The following is a 21126-nucleotide window of genomic DNA, read 5'->3' on the forward strand; positions in this document are numbered from 1 at the left end:
AGCTAAAAAATAACATGAATCAACTTCTTCGGTAGCCACAGACGACCGTAAACAATGACAGAGCGACAAGCATCAATGTCCTCATGCACACCCATGAGCAGGTTTAATGATGAAGATATTTGAACAAGGGAGGCCTATGCTTTCCCTGCATTTACATGGTAAATCGAACCAAGATGACAATTCAGGGGAGAGTCTACAGTGTTCTCAAAAACAAACCAGGTGGACCTCTCTGGAAGTGGAACAGGGAATTGTTGAAGGAGACTTTAGTGTGTTCTGTACTGTTTTGTTTACAAGAAGATGATATTCACATACTAATTGGCAATTAAAAACTAATCTTTTAAAAAGACAGGGTTAAGAAAAACATGGGAGTGGCTGAAAAAGCATATGAATTTAGGTTTATGAGCTTGTACCTTCTGGGGGTAATTGACTTCTATTTAAACACCATATTTGTTTGGCATTATTGAGGGGCATCTAGGGACCCAAATGGAATGTGAGTGAAACTGAAGATGTATAAGTTAAATTATTTGTGTCACATGAAAAGCTCTGGAAGATGGTGTCCTGCCTGATGGCTACAGCTCAGCCATTAGGGTGATCAGGATGCCAGAATTTGTGCCGGCCCCCATTATTGGGTAAAGAAAGATAAGTTGCTTAAGCTTTATCTGCCTCAAGTTTTCTCTCAGCATTTCAGGGGTGGTTTCTCAGACAGAATTTAGGCATCCCTTACAGAAATGAAATCAAAATTAATTTTAAGGGGAGCAAGAAAGAGAGAGAGAGCCTTAGAAGTAAATTCCACGTTAGATCCTCAGAGTGGAGGCTAACTTATTTCTGAACCTCCCAGCTCTCCCTGGGGCCTAGCATGTTGCCTGACACGGTAGCTGTTGAACTGAACTGTGGATTTCCAAACCCACAAAGATGAAGACCAAATCGTGGACACCAGTTCCCACAGGTCTTTATAGCTTTGTCTCCACTTTCTCCTACTCGTTCTCCCCTCTGTTTGCATATCCAACTGTTTGTCCTATGGACAAACCATGTGCTCTACCTAAAATGTCTGTTCCCGCCTTCTGGGACTGCGAAACTCTATCTTGTGTTTTTGGATTCACTGGAATGTCATCTCACTTCATCTCTGGAGCTCCCTCTGTCTTCTAAGTAGAGTTATTGTCCCTAAGCATTCTCTTTCTCTTATAATTTTTATGTTGGTCTCCCTCCAAAACCAAACCAAATCCAGTGCCGTTGAGTCGATTCCAACTCCTAGCAACCCTATAGGACAGAGTAGAACTGCTCCATAGAGTTTCCAAGGAGCGCCTGGCGGATTTGAACTGCCGACCCTTTGGTTTGCAGCCATAGCACTTAACCACTACACCACCAGGGTTTCCGTTGGTCTCCCTACTGGCTGTGAATTCCTTGAGAGAGGGATAGTAGCCTAGTCATCACTTTATCTCCCAAAGTTTAACTTGTGCCTGGCATTTAGGAAATACACAGCAGCTTTTGAAAATTAACTTGTTTATGTGAGCCCCACCTTAAGCATAATCTGTCACTATATAGTACAAACTGGGGCATGAATTGATTATAAAGTTGATCAAAAGACTTCCTCTCTCTACCTTCGTAATAAGAAAAAAAATTATATAATAAAATTTGAGAAAAAGATTTCTTACGAATTTATAGTGTTAGAAATTTCGTGCTGTTTTTGTAGCAGGTCTCCAAGGGCAGCGTCTCACCGGGGAATTTGTTAGAAATGCAAATTTTGGGTCCTGCAACAGACATACAAAATCAGAAACTCTGGTGTGGAGTCCAACAGTCTCTGTATTAACAAGTCCCCACAGGTTATTCTTTCTATATTAGCCTCAATTCTATTAAATTTATGAAAATTATGTTTCTGTTCTCTATTCAATTTTCCTCAAATAATAAAGACGACATATAATAAAAATTCCAAGCAATTGCATAAATAAAGTGTCACAGACTATTAAAAATGGTAATACTGTTAAAAATGTGTCAGAGACCACGTTTTGAAAACGTCTGCGCTGTAATAGACTCCCTGGATGGTGCAAACAGTTAACAAGCTTAGCTGCTAACCAAAGGCTGATAGTTCAGGTCCACCCAGCCGTGCCTTGAAAGAAAGCCCTGGTGACCTACTTCCCAAACATCTGCCAGTGAGCCCCGCACTCTCCGTTAGCCCAGAACTAAACCCATTCCTGACGCCAGCCCTTCAGACAAAGATTAGGCTGGACTGTAAAACACAAAATGACACCTGTGAAGAGTGTGCTTCACACGAGACCAAATGGACAGCTCCTGTCCAGAGGCGATAGGAGAAGGCAGAAAGGGACAGGGGCTAGCTGAATGGACACGAGAAATCCGGGGTAGAAAGGGGGAGTGTGCTGTCACATTATGGGGATGGCACCTAGGGTCATATAACAATGTGTGTATAAGTTTTTGGATGAGAAACGATTTTGAGCTGTAAACTTTCACCTAAAGCACAATGATAATAATAATAAAAATCTGCCATTGAAAACCCTATGAAGCACAGATCTACTCTAACACACATGGGATAGCAAGAGTTGGAATTGACTTGACAGCAACTGGTATAAATATTTGATAAATGGGTGGCACAATCAGTTAAGCTCTTGACTACTATCGAAGTTTGGCAGTTTGAACCCACCTAGGGGTGCCTCAGAAGAATGGCCTGGCGATCTGCTTCCAAAAGGTCACAGCCTTGAAAACCCAATGGAGCAATTCTACTTTGTACACATGGCATTGCCATGAGTCAGAATTGACTCACTGGCAACTGGTTTGGTTTTATTATTATTACGTGAAAATGTTTCATCTACTGAGAGGCCAGCATAGAGTAAATGTGACATAGCAGAAAGCCTACTGAGTTGAAGGAAAGGCTCTGTGCAAACAGGCTGTGTGAATGGGTAGGCAGGCCTCATTGGCTCTCTGGCCCATTTCCTCATAGATCAGGCTCTGGCAGTGACTGTCCAGCTCAGGAGCTGCCTCAGCGGGCAGTCCTTTTGCCTCACCTCTTCTTCATCAAGGCAGTTCTGCCAGGGGATTTTTTCTGCTTAAACTATCTTTGGAGAAAAGATTCTATGACTAACAGCCATTGAATCACATGTAGTGGGTGCTCCCTCAGTTTGCTCCCAGCTCTAACCTTCTCTGCTTCTCTGAAATGTGTGTGGACAAGCTAGTACCATGAGGAAATGACTCTCAGGTGGCTGGTAACCTTACCAGGTGCAGAGTTATGGATCATGGTAGAAGGATGATGATAAAGAGAACAGAGGGCACTTGGTGGCTGGGTACATGGGACCCTGTGATTCCAGTCAGAAATATGTGTTGGCTCTTCGCCCTACTTGACCATGTCTTAAATCTATTCAATTGTGAATTCTTCACATTTTGCTTAAAACATACCACACTCCAGGCCAGGGCCATGCTATGTGGAGTGGTAGGTGCCAAGCTGGCTCCCACTGTGAGCAGACCACATGGAGAAGGGCCTTTAAGACTGAGCACCAGCAGCCCCAGGCCCTTCTACTTACTGCAGGTTGAACACAGGTGCAATGGGTTCTCTTAAATGACGATTGAAAACGTTCTACAATAGATGGTCTTTTCTCCATTTTTTGCTTCCTAGAAAAGGTGCATAAGACCCCATAAACTTTTAGTACACTTCTAATAACAGAGATAGGAAAGGTATTGGCAAAATGAAAATGTCAAGTTTCTTCTATCACAGCCTGGAATAACATAGGCAGGGTGTGTCATTCCCAACACAGAGATCCCTTCTGCCTGCCTGTTTTAGAGCTACCCCATAAAATATAGCACCCAGCACAATATGGCCTGATAAGAACATTTACACCAAACATTAAAAATAAATGTTTTTTGTGGTGTCTGGGGTCTTAAATGCTACCAAGCGGCCATCTAAGATGCATCAATTGGTCTCAACCCACCTGGATCAAAGGAGAATGAAGAACACCGAGGTCACACGATAACTATGAGCCCAAGAGACAGAAGGGGCCACATGAACCAGAGACTTACATCATTCTGAGACCAGAAGAACTAGATGATGCCCAGCCGCAACCCATGACTGCCCTGACAGGGAGCACAACAGAGAACCCCTGAGGGAGCAGGAGATCAGTGGGATGCAGACCCCAAATTCTCACAAAAAGACCAGACTTAATGATCTGACTGAGACTAGAGGAATCCCGGCGGTCATGGTCCCCAAACCTTCTGTTGGCCCAGGACAGGAACCATTCCCGAAGACAGCTCATCAGACATGGAAGGGACTGGACGATGGGTAGGAGAGAGATGCTGATGAAGAGTGAGCTACTTGTATCAGGTGGACACTAGAGACTGTGTTGGCATCTCCTGTCTGGAGGGGAGATAGGAGGGTAGAGAGGGTTAGAAACTGGCAAAATTGTCACGAAAGGAGAGACTGGAAGGGTTGACTCATTAGGGGAGAGTAAGTGGGAGTATGGAGTAAGGTGTATATAAGCTTATATGTGACAGACTGACTTGATTTGTAAATGTTCACTTAAAGCTCAATAAAAATTATTAAAAAAAAAAGAACTTCAAATTCTCATAGAATGCAGATGTTCTGGAGGCATTGAGGTTAGATGAACCCTCGAAACTAAATCTTTAAAACTTAAACCAAAACTATCCCTTGAAGTCATCTTTAAACCAAAACAAGAGTTTAGCTTAATTAGAAAAGAATGTCTGCCTTGAGCATTGTGTTCTTTCAAAGGATTATCATTATGAGATCAAATTGGCAACAGCAACTCGAAAGGTTAGATGAGGAGCTTAGGAGCTCAGGGCCCAGTGATTTCGTGTTGATAGTGGTGAAACAATTCAGAAAAGGGTACGGAAAAAGAATATCTGGCCCAACTTGAAGACTGTAACCAACGTCACTGAACTGTGCATGTAGAAATTGCTGAATTGATGTATGTTTTGCTGTGTATATCTTCACCAAAAATATAAATGAATAAATAAACAAATCTGTCTTGTTTCACAGAGGATAATATCTAATCATCATATACACTTGTACAAAATAGAAATTTGAAATATGGAAATATAAACTGTGGATTGTCCTCATTAAAAAAAAAAGGATCATAGAAAAAGAGGAAGACCCTCAACAAGGTGGATTGACACAGTGGCTGCAACAATGGGCTCAAACATAGGAATGATTGTGAGGATGGTTCAGGAATGGGCAGTGTTTTGTTCTGTGGTGCATAGGGTTGCTATGAGTCGGAGGTGAACTGAAACATTGGCTGGTAGGTGGCGCCACCATGAGAAATCCTAAGTACTTCTCAGCCAGTGCGTGAAAGTCCAGCTTTAGTATTTACTCAGCATATTATTTACTTAATTAATAAATATTATGCCAGGCCTTATTCTCGGAGCTAGGATTATAGCAGAGAAGAAATCAAGAAGAAGCCCCAACTTCATGCTTCTTACAGTCTGGTTAGAATGATCCAAGAAGAATGCACATGAAAACTCAAGATATTATTTTTCATCTGGCAGAGTAGCAATGGTGGGACAGTCTCCTATTTTGTCTACATTTGCACACTCTTTCTGAAAATAAATTTAACTGTGCGTAGAGGGTAAAATTCAGGAGTCCTGGTGGTACAGTAGTTAAAGGGCTCGGTTGTCAACCAAAAGGATATGATAGCGCTGTTAAGTTTTAGGTAGAATATGACAACTCAATACAAAATTTGAAAAGAAAACATTCTATTTATTCAGTATTTTGAAACAAGTTCCATTTAGAAGCTTAAAAATATTAGAGGATCACGTATCTTTAAATGCAGGCGTGTTAGAAATAATTGCTTGACTTTGTATCTGTGAACTGCTAGTTGCTTCTTTATACCAAGTGAAACATTAACTTTTTGATTTTTTTTTTCTTGCAACAACTAGAAGTAAAGCAGGTCACCAGCAATCTCGAGAGCTTGCGGAAATAGCTTGCAAGAAAAATGAGGCTCCCTCTTTTCATAGCAGATGCATTTACAGCAAAAGCATTTTGTGGGAATCCTGCGGCTGTTTGCCTCCTAGAAAATGTAAGTACTTGGTTTTGAGGTGCGGTACCTGAAGTTCTAGATTCCTGTACAAAAAAACAAAAACAAAAAAAACCAAACCCGTTGCTATAGATTCCGACTCTTAGTGACCATGTAGGACAGAGTAGAATTGCCCCATAGAATTTCCAAGGAGCACCTGGTGGAGTCAAACTGCCAACGTTTTGGTTAGCAGCCATAGCACTTAACCACTACACCACCAGGGTTTCCAGATTCCTATAGAGCCAATTATTTTATTAAAAAATAGTAATAATAAGATCTACCTGTTTGTTTACCTCTTTGGTTTGTGGTCCTATCTGCAAGTTGATTTTCACTAAATTATATGTAGAGTGCTTACACCTAGGTTGTTCTTAGTTGTTGATTGCCGTTGAGTCAATTCTGACTCATGGTGACCTCATCTGTGCAGAGTAGAACTGCTCCAAAGGGTTTTCAAGGCTGTGACTGTTGACAAGCAGATCACCAGGCCTGTCTTCTGCGGGGTCTCTGGAGGTTCAAACTGCCAACATTTCAGCTGGTGTGCTAACATAGTCTAGTACTTAGTCATGCCTAGGTTCAGCCTAGAAAGATGAAGATTCCTATAAGGAGGAACTAGAACTGCTTTCAGCTGTCGGGTTTTCACTTTGTTGATGAGAATATGATTAGATGAGTTTTGTGTGACTAGACATGGCCAACATTACATTTAGCATAAAATATTGTAACCGAATACCTTTAATCTTACCTATAGTTCAATTAGAAAATCTTTTCAGGATCAGGAAAATGAGATTTCGCAAGGAATCAAGTTATTAAGTAGAGAGGTAGCTGGAATTAAGCTCTGGTATATAGAGAATTTTTTTTTTTTTTTTTTAGAGAGAGAATTTAGCTTACTGAAAGTATCATTTTAAAAATGACTTTTTGATTAGGATAAATATTAACAAAACAGTTAAATAGTCCTTGAGCTTGGGGCTTTGTGTTTGTTCCCGGGCAGTAGGAAACAAGCTAAGGTACCTTCCTACTCAAAGCCATTAGCGCAAGAGTAGATTACCTGAGAGTTACTTTAGTAACCAACTGATAATTTCAAACAAGTCATATTAAGCTGGGCAGAGTGTAACATTGGGGCTGGTGTTGGATTGCAGTGAATCTTAACCTGGCCTGCCTGTTAAAATCTCCTGGGAGCTTTAAAAAATTCCTGGGCCCTGGCTGCACCCAGACCAATTACAACAGAATCTCTGGGGGTGGGACCCAAACATCACTCTTTTTTAAAGCTCCCCAAGCAATTCCAATATGCAATCAAGGAAGGTCAAGAACTGCTGAGGCTTTACTGACTTAGGTAAATAACAGTCCTTGGTGAGTTGGGATCGACTCGATGGCAATGGATTTAGCTTTTGGTTTGGTACACTTAGGAGCCCTGGTGGCACAGTGGTTAAGAGCTACGGCTGCTAACCAAAAGGCTGGCAGTTCAAATCCACCAGCTGCTCCTTGGAAACCGTATGGGGCAATTCTACTCTGTCCTATAGGGTTGCTATGAGTTGGAATCCACTGGACGGCAATGGGCTTGGTTGGTTGGTCTGTTTGTTTCTGGTACACTTATTTTCTCCTGCAAATGGAGCAATAAGATGGTGATCAAGGGCCCTCATCTCACCTTCACAACGCACTCATTTTGCAACCCTGTAGCTGGCATTTTCCCTCCACAAAATGCAGAAAGTAAAAAAGTTAAAATAGGCTTTATCAAGTAACTAACTCACAAGAGCTTGGGCAGATTAGTGAGAGAATAATTAACAGATTCCAGATTGTGAACTTTCTTTAGACTCAATCTGGCGAGCATAACTTCATGTCAGAGAATTGTGGAATTGACAAAAACTGCTAGGTCAAGAGCCTTAGTATATTTGCACCACGTCCCCATGCAATACCCTTGATTTATATACTCAATTTTAACCAGGTTTTAACCAAAATTCACATTATTTCCCCTACTTACCTCCAATACACTCATTAAAAACAGACTTAAACGACTTATCTACTTACCTACCTGTCGGCGGACAGCCCCAGCAAGGAAAGACCCTCGCTGTGCGTCCTGGCAGATAATCAGAAGAACTGACACATAGCCTTTTCCAGATTCATGAGTTCAGGGAAACTTACCGATACAGGCAAGCAGCTGCTCTCCAGCGGCGGCCGGCTGGAGTATTTTCTGCAACCACCTAGCAAGGGCCCCAAGCTTATACACCATTCCAGCTGGGACCAAGGCTTATTGTTTTCTCCTATGTCCTTGGGCAGTCAGTGTCCCAGGGACTTCACGTCCAGGTCCAGATGTTTTCCTCCCTGTTGCTAAGGCATTCTTCGGCCTTGGCTGCTAGCCCAGTCATGCCATTCCCAGCCTCATACCTTAGCCCGAGTCCATCCCGAATTCATCCCCAGCATGCTTCGGGGAAGAGCAAAGCTGATTCCATTAGGGAGGGGATGCATATAGCTGAATAGCATTACCCTACACTACCTAATTACCTATTTCTCCTTTAAAATATGTACTTTATATGTTATCTAGGAGCTCTGGTGGCTCTGTGGGTTAAGTGCTCAGCTGCTTCCTGAACGGTTGGCAGTTCCAACCCACCAGCCACTCCATAGCAGAAAGATATGGCAGTCTGCTTCCATAAAGATTTACAGTCTCGGAAACCGTATGGGGCAGTTCTACTCTGTCCTATAGGGTCGCTATGAATTGGAACCAACGGCAATGGGGTTTGTGTTTTATAAGCTATTTATATATTTGGAAATACTACCAAAGAAAATTTAAGGTAAGAGCTTAACATAGTTCAAAGCAATATGCCTCAGTATGAATGGAAAAAGGAAAAAGATGAGGCAGTTTGTGATTGGTGGAAGAATGCAAAATGCTCATTAAAGTCTTCCAATTCATTTCTTTTGAGCCTTGGGCCTGTGAGGCCAGACTAATTTGATGGCCAATCAAGGGCACCTGAATAGGTATCTAAAGACTAATTTGCTAAGACTCTTCCTCTTGTTTTTCCACTCTGTGAACATGAGAATCCAGTCCTCTTGGAGGCTATTTTAACACTTTTCCCAGTTCACAGTCAGTAAAAATTACAATGAAAGGATAAGCCATGGTTTCTGTCCTTGGGCTCTTTTACCCATGGCTGGAGAGAGTGGACACCTGCTATACCTAAAGAGAACAAAAGTGAATACAGGAAAATATCAGAGACAAATAAGTGCCAAACCTTACACTGCTAACTACAATTCAGTAGGTGCTCGACCTATCATACGCATTCTACAACTATTTATTAACATTTATTGTCGGGTAGGGAGCCCTGGTGGCATAGTGGTTAAGAGCTTGGTTGCTAACAAAAAGGTCAGCAGTTCAAATCCATCAGCGGCTCCTTGGAAACCCTATGGTACAGTTCTACTCTGTCCTGTAGAGTCACTATAAGTCGGAATTGACTCGATAGCAACTTTTTTTTTTTTTATTGTGAACTAAGCTCTGGGCTTGGGACTGTAGCTACAAAAATTAATCAGTTTACCTGCCCTTGGGGCACCCAATGTTCACTGAGGAAAACAGACATGTAAACCTGATCATTGTTCAGTAGTTGCTACAGAGCTTGAAGGAAACCCTGGTGGCATAGTGGTTAAGGGCTGCGGCTGCTAACCAATGGGTCGACAGTTTGAATCCTCCAGGCGCTCCTTGGAAACTCTATGGGGCAGTTCTACCCTGTCCTCTAGGGTCGCTATGAGTCAGAATTGACTTGACGGCATTGGATTTGGTGTTTTTTTGGTTCACAGAGCTTGAAAGACTTAAAGTTATATATGTATCAGGGACAATATGGTCACAGAGAACAGAACAACTTTGGCTTTATGGGGGGAAAATGCTTCAGAGTTCACAGAAATATCATTTTTTTTGTGCTGTTTTAAATTATTTAAAACCTGAGCAGAATGATCCTAACCACAGAGAAATGTGGTAGGGCGGATAAAGATTAGGTAATTGCACTTTAAGCTTTTCCAATAAAAGAAAAGTAAAAAACTGTGGGTAACACAGTTCTAACAGTTTCTAAAATGTTCTAAAGTTTTGTTTCATTTTCTTTTAAGATGAGTGAAAAAAATTTTCACACGAGGAAGCTATAACACTGTGCGTTAGGTGAAAGGAAAAACAGGCTAAGGGCTAAACAGAATATGTAACAGATATTAGAAAAAAATGTGTAAGACCTTAAAAAATGCATGGTGTTCCTCAAATGCCTGACAATCAGTTTGACAATAGAGCTTGTAGCAATGAAGAGGAGTCCCTAGGTGGTATAAATGGTTAATGTGCCTCAGAAGAAAGGCCTGGCAATCTACTTACAAAAAATAAGGCATTGAAAACTCTATGGAGCACAGTTTTACTCTGGGTCTCTAGGAGTCAGAACTGACTCCCAAGTAGCTGGTTTTATTTTATTTATTTTTTTAGAGATATGAAAATTTTATAGAAACAATGTCATAGAAACAAAAGAAATGAAGTAGATATCATGAAGATACCCGTTACTGTTGAGTTGATTCTGACTCATAGTGACCCTATCCAAAACCAAAACCAAACCCAGTGCCGTTGAGTTGATTCCGACTCATAGCGACCCTTTAGGACAGAGTAGAACTGCCCCATAGAGTTTCCAAGGAGCGCCTGGTGGATTCGAACTGCCGACCCTTTGGTAAGCAGCCGTAGCCGTTAACCACTAAGCCACCAGGGTTTCCAGTGACCCTATAGGACCGAGTAAATCTGCCCCATAGGGTTTCCAAGGAGCAGCTGCTAGATTCGAACGGCCAAACTTTTGGTTAGCAGCCGTAGCTTTTAACCACTGCACCACCAGGGCTCTGATTATGAAGATAGCTGTGTAAAAAACAATAGGGGCCCACGACTGACTATTGAAGTTGGTCAGAGAGCTCTGGTAGGGATGAGGGGAGTGAGGCTTTGTGTACGTTCTGTAAACCAGCTTTAATACTTAGTGAAAATAACATGTCTACAGGCATATGGAGCCCATTATTTATTCTCTTTCACATTCTAACAAGGCCCCAGGTTTGGTTTTTTTGGTGTGTGCATTGTTCTGTGAGCCGTGTGTGTGTGTGTGTGTGTGTGTGTGTGTGTGTGTGTGTATACTTTACAGCTGGCTTTCCCAAAAGCAGCACTATTGACATTTTGGAAGGGATAATTCTTTGTCGTGTGGGGCCGTCGTGTGCACTGTAGGATGTTTAGCAGCATCCCTGGTCTCTACCCACTAGATGCCAGTAGCACTCCACTCCCCCGGTTATGGCAATCAAAAGTGTCTCCAAAAAATCAACCAAACCAAAACTATTGCTGTCAAGTCAATTCTGACTCATAGTGACCCCATAGGAGAGAGTAGGGTTTCCAAGGAGCACCCGGTGGATTTGAACTGCTGACCTTTGGATTAGCAGCTGAATGCTTAACCACTATGCCACCAGGGTTTCCAAAGTGTCTCCAGATATTGACAAATGTGCTCTGGGGGCAAAATCCATTATTTCAGAGGATACCTTTTCTAAAGATTGGTTTATTCCCAAGTTTTCCTGTTAAAATTGTCCAGAAAAAAAGCAATTTTATTGTGTGCCCAGTGTATACATTTATTTCAATTCAATTGACATTTACATACACATAGCTGTCTGCTATGTGTCAGGGACTGTGCTAGGATCAAATGTAGTATTTATATTACAAATGCATTGTTATTCTCTTAAACACTAATAATCATTTTTGGGCACAGCGATGATTGCATATTTCTGTGTCTCGTCTGCTTTTTTGCATAACTCAGAAGTGATTAGATTTAGAACCCACTTGCTTAACAAAGAAAACTCTATTTCTAAACAGATTACATCCATAGGTATAGGGGTTAGGCTTTCAACACATATTTTGGGGTACACAATTTAATCCATAACAAGGTCTTACTATTATTGTCCCATTTTACAGATAAGGAAACAGAGGCAGAGGAAGATTAAGTAATTTGCCCAAGGACACAACTACTAAGTGGCTGACTTCGAATCCCTCGCAGGCCTGCCTGACTTCAGAGCCTGTGCTCTTTAACTACCATACTCACTAGTAGACTAAATGTGTTCCCCTTTGGTGTGTTCCATGGTCCCCCACCCTCCCCAGTTGTAACACACATTGCACCTATTTTAACTCGTTCCATGCCTGTCTGCCTCACTAGACTGCAAGCTCCGTGAGATCTAAACTGATTCTCACTTGCTCCTAACACACTCTACCTAGTACCTAAACAAAAAACGAGTTGCCATTGAGTTGATCTTGATTCATAGGGACCTATGTGTGTCAGGGTACAACTGTGCTCCACAGAGCTGATTTTTTAATTAAAAAAATGTACATTTATATGTATGTATTTTATTTTAAAAAAAAACCAAACCCAGTGCCGTCAAGTCGATTCCGACTCGTAGCCACCCTATAGGACAGAGTAGAACTGCCCCATAGAGTTTCCAAGGAGCATCTGGCGGATTCGAACTGCTGACCATTTCGTTAGCAGCCATAGCACTTAACTGCTATGCCACCAGGGTTTCCACATAGTTTATTAACGTAATTTTTTTAAGTGAAAATTTACAATTCAAGTCAGTTTCTCGTACAAAAACTTATACACACATTAGTTGCTCTCCCTATAATGTGACAGCACACTCCTCCTCTCCACCCTGTATTTCCCATGTCCATTCAATCAGCTCCTGTCCCCATCTGCCTTCTCATCTCTCCTCCAGACAGGAGCTGCCCACTTAGTCTCAAGTGTCTACCTGAGCTAAGAAGCACACTCCTCACCAGTATTATTTTATGTCTTACAGTCCAGTCTAATCTTTGTCTGAAGAGTTGGCTTTGGGGATGGTTTTAGTTTTGGGCTAACAGAGTCTGTGGGCTATGTCCTCTGGGGTCCCTCCAGTCTCAGTCAGATCAATGAGTCTCTTTTTTTAATTAGAATTTGAGTTCTGTACCCCACTTTTCTCCTGCTCCATCAGGAACAGTCTGTTGTAGTCCCTGTTCTCTGTCAGGGCAGTCATTGGTGGTAGCCAGGCATCATCTAGATCTTCTGGTCTCAGGCTGATGGAGTTCAATGGCTGATTTTTTGAAGCAGATCGTCAGGTCTTTCTTCCCAGGTGCCTCTGGGTGGACTTGAACCTCTAACCTTTTTGACTAACATCTGTGAGCATTTGTTGTTGTTGTATGCCGTCGAGTCAATTCTGACTCCTAGTGACCGTATATGACAGGATAGACCTGTTCCATAGGATTTCCTAGGCTGTAATCTTTATGGGAAGGAACGCTGGTGGTGGAGTGGTTAAGCACTGGGCTGCTAACCAAAAGGTCAGCAGTTCAAACCCACCAGCTGTTCCTCAAGAGAAATATGTGGCCATCTGCTCCCATAAAGATTTACAGCCTTGGAAACCCTATGTGGCAGTTCTTCTCTGTCCTATAGGGTCAGTATGAGTTGGAATCAACTTGATGGCAATGGGTGTGGTTTGGTTTGAATCTTTATGGGAGCAGATGCCAAGTCTTTTCTTCCAAAGGTAGGTTCGAACCTCCGACCTTGCAGTTAGCAGCCCATTGCTTAATCATGGCACCACCATAGTTCCTTGCACTTATTAGGCAGCACTAAATAGAATGAATGAATGTGTGAATAGTATAGAATTGAGTGAATGTGAAGATATTATAATCAATTAAATTATGACAAAACCTCCCTCTAAGCCTTGTCGTTGACCAACAAGTGTTGATTTTATGTCCTTGTTGGTGGGATAGAGGGGACAGTATGCAAAGTGTGTCTGAGCTTTGAGTTCTGTGATGGAGTTGGGGAGACTAGGTATCCGTTAGCACCACTGGGAACAACTGCAGGTGGCCTATGGTTTTAGTGCTGCGTTGTGTGGACATAACTTCATAATAGGAAATCCAGAGGCCACAGATGGACTCTCCCGTTTCTTCCGGGGGGGTGGGGTGGGGGTGGGGGTTATAATCTTCCACGTTCACGCGATTTTCCTTTGCTGGAGTCTGCCTTCAGCAAGACAAATGGACAACTGGACAGGTAAGGCAGAGCTGTCATATTTATGCTGTCATATTTCTAAACCGCCACAAGATGGGAGTATTTTAAAACTTTACTCTGATTTTCCCCGATCATTCATCTTTCTTGGGTTGTATGGTGATGAAAGTTCTCTGGAACTCAGCAAAAGAAACATGACCCTGTTTTTGCTTTTGAAATTTGATTCAGGTGAGATTGCCAAAGAGCAATGGATACTGAAACAAGAGAATTAATAGCTGGCATTGGTTTGTAACTGTTACATGCTGCATTTGAAAATAAGCTTGTAGTGTAAAACGGAAAGATTATTGGAGCCCAAATTCAGTATTTTGAACGAACGCGGTCTCTTTTTTTTGTTTCTAAGCCCTCAGAGTTGAAGCATTGTTCACGGTATTAGCCTTCTTGTGACTCACCCCTCTCTTGACCTTTGGTTCCCGGGTGGAAATTCAGTGGAAGCCCAGCTGCCTTTGATGCATGTTTGGGGCTGCTACTATCAAACTCTACATTGTCTCTGGCACCTCAGACAAATAGCAGGCACATTTTAAGCATCCTGGGACAGAAATTACGGTTGTAGAAATGCAAATTGCGGTTGGCACAATTCATCAAGGTAGAGAGGATTAAAGAACCAATGGGCAGTGAAGTATGCATTCTAGCTGGTGTGCAAAAAAGCCCATTCGCAGAGAAATCTATTGCCAACAGATGGTGAGCTTGGCTGCAATTTAGAACGCTTTAATGCCTTTAAAGAGTTTTGTCCTTAAGGTCGGAAACCCTGGTACCGTGGTGGTTAAGAGCTACAGCTGCTAACCAAAAGGTCCGCAGTTCAAATCCACCAGGTGCTCCTTAAAACCCTATGAGGCAGTTCTACTCTGTTCTGTAGGGTTGCTATGAGTTGAAATCAACTCGACAGCAATGGGTTTTTTTGGTCTTTAAGGTCGTGGAATACAATAGGCGAAGGAAGGAAGGACAAGGATAGGGCATTTGGCCAGATAAGAAAGAGGAAGGACTGGCACTTAGTGCAGGTTCCTGCAGCCAAGGGGGCAAGTCCAGGAAGACCAGCAGAGACTTTTCTTTCTCACTCCTTCAATCTCTGTTGAGGCCTGTGATTGCAGACACCGCCACACTAGGGACTTGAATGGCTCTGAGTTTCTCTCAGATGGTAATTGTGCACATGGGCCAGTTTCCACAGAGAACAATTAACCGGCCGTGGAGTTCAATTCTTAATATTATCGCCTTGTTGGCGGTGACTCCCCAGCAACCCCCAACCATCTCTCCAGTCAGGTGAGCCTTCTCACTTACCCAGGCCCACAGGTGCCCACAGGTATGACAGGTGCTCACCCCATTTCATTCCTATCTTCCTATTTCTTTTTACCTTGGCTCACAGAATCCTAGAATGTCAGAGATTTTATAGTTCAGTCCCTGATTTAAGAGGAGAACACAAGTAAGGTCAAACGCCTTGCCCAGAAGCTTCCCCAGGACAACACTCTGTGCCCACCATTTCCTGCTCAACTCACCAAAACCTGACCTCTTTTCTAGATCCATTACAAGGCCCCATCTTTAACGTCTTAGAGATTTTGTAGTCTAAGTCTCAATTTTATGTTCTTGGTATTTCAATTATGTACTTTCTGTTATTGCTCAGCGTTGCTGTCTGTGGCTGTCATGACTCCCCACCTAGATACCAATCCTCTGGGACGCAGGGCCATGTGTTGTGTACCAATTTAATGTGCATACGAATCACGTGGGGATCTGGTTAAAAGGAGATTCTGATTCAGGAGATCCAGGGTGGGGCCTGAGGCTCCGCATTTCTTACAGATTCTTAGGTGATACCAACGTTCCTGGCCCGGGGATCACACTTTGAGTCCTAACGTTCTACAACCGCAAGGGTTAGCACAGCACTTACTAGCTGACTGGTGGCTGCGTTCCCTCAGAAACCTCGTGGGAGTGCATTTTAATCGCTGGACATTGGTTTTCCTACTGCGGTGTGTTAAAGGAACAGTATTAGTTTGTGTTTGTTACGGGGAGGCAGCGTAGCGTGGCAGGTAAAACACGGGCTTGGAGCCACTCAGAATCCAAAGCTAATGTTTGTCAAGTACTCACTACGTACTGAGCGCTGTGATTAGCACTTTACATGCATTACTGGGTTTAATCTTGTGAAAGAAAAACGTGAAGTAAAAAACCCACTGTGCTACATTTAGGTTTTCACAAAGTAAGTATCAGTGTGTTGAGTGATTTCTCTTTCTGTAGGACTACGAGTTTCTGTAGGTTTTGAATACAAATCTCCTTTAAGAAAAGCTTGATTAAGCCTTGTGCTAGGATTTTTACATAGTTTAAAAATTACGATCGATTTTTCACGATAACCATTGTTTCATACCTCATACAATTATACGGAAAGGGTTTCAAAACTATTTGAATCACCTAAAAGACAAAGGGTGTGTAACTTGCATAACTGAGAGGAGTGAATTATGAATTTATTAGTATAAAGTTATAATTTTTGTCTCCCCGTGGGTATCAGAAGCTCGGGAATAATATGTCTGGCCAAAGCGAAATGCATTGTTCTTGAGACTTCTTTTGAATTATTGTTGATTCAAAAATTGATTTTCATTTTCAAAAGGAAAGCTCATCCTTCAACTCATATTTATGAACCAATTTTTTTCTTGCGTTAACCCGAGTGTGTGTATAATTGTTGTTAGTTGCTGTTGAGTCTATTTCAACTCATGGCGACTCCGTGTGTTACAGAGTAAAATTGCTCCCTAGGATTTTCTTGACCGTAATATTAACAGAAGCAGATCGTCAGGCCTTTTCTTCCACAGTACTGGTACCTTGGGCTGGGTTCAAAGCTTCAACCTTTAGGTTAGCAGTCAAGCGCAAGCTTTTGGGCCATCTAGGAACCATCATATACATATACATGCTTATACGCATATATCGTAAGTACTGTCACCCCTATTTTAAAAGTGTGGAAACTGAGGCTCTTTGAGATTAAGTGACTTGCCTTCTCTTGCACTGCTACTAGGGATTGACCTAGGAAACAAATCCAATTCTGTTTTCAAAGCTCACATTATTGCTATTTTTTTTTAACATTTTATTTTGAAAAATTAAAAACAATAGAAAAATTTTAAAAATGGTACAATGAACACCCATATACCTTTTCTCTAGGTTCACTCGTTGTTACCATTCTCCCACATTTGTAAAGCCCACATTCTTAATCGCTGTGCCGTTTTTTAGACATATCATGATTTCAGGATCTTACCTGACCTCTCTGAGTTTAATTTTTTCAACTGTAAGGAGTTAAAATACCTATCTTGAGGTTTTTTTTTTTTTTTAATGCTTTAGATGAAGGCTTACAGAGCAAATTAGTTTCTCATTAAACAATTAATACACGTATTGTTTTGTGACATTGGTTGCCAACCCCATGACGTGTCAACACTCTCCCCTTCTCAACCTTGAGTTCCCCTTTACCGACTTTCCTGTCCCCTCCTGCCTTCTTGTCCTTACCCCTGGGTTGGTGTACCCCTTTAGTCTCATTTTGTTTTATGGGCCTGTCTAATCTTTGGCTGAAGGGTAAACCTCAGGAGTGACTTCAGTATTGAGTTAAAAGGGTATCTGGGGCAATACTCTCAGGGTTTCTGTAGCCTCTGTCAGACCAGTAAGTCTGGTCTTTTTGTGTGAATTAGAATTTTGTTCTACATTTTTCTGCAGCTCTGTCTGCGACTTTCTATTGTGATCCCTGCCAGAGCAGTCAGTGGTGGTAGCCGGGCACCATCTAGTTGTGCTGGACTCAGTCTGGTGGAGGCTGTGGTAGTCGTGGTCCATTAGTCCTTGGACTAATCTTTCCCTTGTGTCTTTGGTTTTCCTCATTCTTCCTTGCTCCAGATGGGGTAGGACCTGTGGAGTATCTTAAATGGTCACTCACAAGCTTTTAAGACTCCAGAGCTACTCACCAAAGTAGGATGCAGGACATTTTCTTTATAAACTTTGTTTTGCCAACTGAGCTAGATGTCCCCAGAGACCATGGTTCCCAGCTTAAATTGAGGGTTTTTTTAAAAGGAGATTAAGTGGGCTAATGTATTTATTCATTTCGCAAATGTTTATTGAGCTCTTCCCACCCTGGGATGAGTATTAGGCATTGTTCTAGGCTAAGGACAAAGCACAGTCTGTGCCCTCATAGAGCTTAGGGATAGACAGTTAAGAGACACACCAGGTAATTCCAGATGGTCTAAGTACTGGGGGGAGTCCCTGGGTGGTGCAAATGGTTAATGTGTTCAGCTGCTGACCAAAAGGCTGGAGGTTCGAGTCCACCCAGAGGCACGTCAGAAGAAAGGCCTGGCAATCCACTTCTAAAATATCAATCACCGAAAACTCTATGGAGCACATACTCGACACACATGAGGCCACCGTGAGTTGGAATCGACTCCAGGGCAACTGGTAATTTTGGGGAGGAGACAACACCTTTGAACAGAGTAGTTTGGGAAGGCTTCTGTGAGGAGGTACCCTCTGACCAGAGGCCTGACTGGTGAAAAGGAGTGGCCCATACAAAGTGGGTGCTGAAGAGCAGTCCAGCCTGCCCAAGGTGAGTGCTGAGCATTTCTTTATCCAACATGTCCAACAGAAAGGGAGGCTGGAGATTCCATTTGTGGAGACTTTTTAGAAGAGAGTAGATACTCTCAGGTAGAGTAAACATCTGAAAAAAGACAAAAGACAGAGGCCAGGCCGGGCAACTTTTCAGAGTCTGACGGGGCTTTGTACATCTACAGTTCTTCACAGATTATCTTACCCGGGAATTTTGGAAGGCCAGTCTTAAAGTGCCTTGAATTCCTTGACGATTATTTTCTTTTAAACATGTAACTTTTAATATTAATAAATTGCTTTATTAATTAGTGGTAGTTGCTTTCCAAGGAAGCTTGATTTGTGTTTCCGGAGTTTTAATAGCCTTTTGTTTCCGATTTAGAAATTGGATGAAGATATGCATCAAAAAATTGCAAGGGAAATGAACCTCTCTGAAACGGCTTTTATCCGAAAACTGCACCCAAATGACAACTTTACACAAAGTAAATGAGCGTTTTTTAACATTCCTGAATTGCACCGGGACCTGCTTTTTAGATAAGGGAATGATATTTAAGGAAAAGGCCCATTTATGATTTGCCTGCAGGGAATAGGTAGAGGGGAGATTCTCATTTGGTTTTCAGTTCTTGGGGGAGGAGGGAAAAGGGGAGGTGTTGGCTCGTTTGAATGTTTCAGCTTCAGACCTAGCACTGGGAAGCCCTAGGATGCCAGCCCAGTCCTTGGACCTCCTTTTACAACAGGTTTAAACTATTAATCCTGCTAGCGAGATAATTAGGAAAGAATATGAAAATGAAAAGTGTGTAGCCTACTTGCATGGGAATTATCTCACCTCTCCTTGGCTTTTCCTCCTCCAAAGGTTCCTGTTTTGGACTCAGGTGGTTTACTCCGGCCAGCGAGGTCCCTCTCTGTGGTCATGCTACCCTGGCTTCTGCAGCTGTGCTGTTTCGCAAAATAAGTAATCTGATTTTCTCTTACAAACCTATCTCTTAGCAAACAGCAAATATTTTTTAAAATTTTCATACAGTCTTTCTGATGAACCAAAGTGACTGGTCTGAGATGTTGCAGAGCTTGGTTCATGCAATTCACAGTGCGGAAACAAAAAGGACAATCTTCAACAACACTTTGGGCTTTCTAAGTGGGTGCCAGGCATCGCTGACAAGCCATTGCCCCAGTTCCTTATTGCAAACAGGGGCACTGGTCTCTGTGACAAACACGGCAGGGGAGTGCCGAGGGGCAGAATAGACACTATGATATGTGATATGATATGTGCGGCCAGGGGACAAAAAGGCGTGCTTTGCCGCAAATATGTCCCCACCACAGTGAAGCTCCACAGTAAGAGACCCTTTCCTTTGACTTTAAAGGTTCACGAGCCCTGACTCTACCCATGTACCTTGTGAAGAGGAGTTGTTACAGCACCTCAGTCCTACTAGTTTCCATCTGAGCTGCATTTACCTCAATACATAAAGGCCAGGGCCTTGTGGGAATGGGGCAGAGGAGGGAGCCCTAGAAATGCCCTGGAAGGGGAGACAGAGCAACCACACACAGGCGTGGACGAAAAACAGAAGTTTAAACAACAAAATAAACAGGATGATAAGACAGGGAATAACTGTAGGGAGTGGAGAATTGGAAAAGGAGGTCCTTTGGGATGCCGTGAGTCTGGGCGACTCCACAGCAGGTCAGGAGGGTGTTGCAGAGCAGGTTGCCCCAGGAAGCCGACTCTGAGACACGTTTGATTTGCTTGCAGAAAGTTTTGCAGAGGATATTCTTGGGACCAATACTGGTAGGGGAGTAAAGAAAGCTGAGGGAGAAGTTGAACTGCAAAGTAACAGCAACAGAGAAAGGCCTAGGCTAAATCCACAGGGGGCTCTGAAGGTGGGAAGGCCCTTCAAGCAGCTTTGTTCCAAATAGGGGCAAAGGGACGGGCCTTTATATTGTCCATCCATCAGTCATTGGATGAGGGCTCTTCCCCTACTCCCGGAAAGGGCCAGGATCTTGGAGAAGCAGCTCTATTCGACCCAGGGCAATTCCCAGAAGACTCAGCTGAGAGCTGTCAGCCACCAACACTCCGTGGCAGGGTCAGGTACAGGACTAGGGTGAGGCAAGCAAGGCCTCACTCAGGTTGGTACCCGAAAGGAATTCCTCCTTAAATTTTGCACTTTAGGGGACATGCTTACCTCACCTAGTCTGGGTCCTGAGGGGGACGGGGGTGGGGGATATGGGGGTAAGGAGGTGGGGGATACAGGGTTGCAGGGTGGGGGGAATAATCTGAACAACAGTACGCAGTGGAGAAGGGGACCTTTGGACTGAAGAATAAGATGAAGGCATCTGTGCAAAGACCTAGAGTGAGAGGAAGAGCCTTCCAGGCAGAGGCAGCAGCACGTGCAAAGGCCCTGAAGCATATCCTGTATAACCAGAGGGGCTGGAGATTCCTGAGCAAGAGACTGATTGGCAGGAGATGAGGTTGGGCAGTTTGGCAGAGACCCCTCATGAGGGGCATTGCAGATGATGGTAGGAGTTTGGATTTTATT

At 42.9% G+C, this 21126-nt stretch overlaps 1 protein-coding gene across 3 annotated transcripts in view; it reads left to right on the top strand.

Moving 5' to 3' along the window:
* PBLD (phenazine biosynthesis like protein domain containing) overlaps positions 1-21126 on the top strand; it is a 47017-nt gene that overhangs the window by 14001 nt on the left and 11890 nt on the right. For all 3 annotated transcript variants that reach the window (XM_049855183.1, XM_049855184.1, XM_049855182.1), the window contains exons 2-4: positions 5890-6029; positions 18984-19083; positions 19455-19553. In XM_049855183.1, the coding sequence (XP_049711140.1) occupies positions 5946-6029; positions 18984-19083; positions 19455-19553 (283 nt within the window). In that variant the 5' untranslated portion in view covers positions 5890-5945. The remainder of the gene's footprint in view (positions 1-5889; positions 6030-18983; positions 19084-19454; positions 19554-21126) is intronic.

This window comes from Elephas maximus, chromosome 16 (genome assembly GCF_024166365.1).
Source record: "Elephas maximus indicus isolate mEleMax1 chromosome 16, mEleMax1 primary haplotype, whole genome shotgun sequence".
Classification (NCBI taxonomy): domain Eukaryota; kingdom Metazoa; phylum Chordata; class Mammalia; order Proboscidea; family Elephantidae; genus Elephas; species Elephas maximus.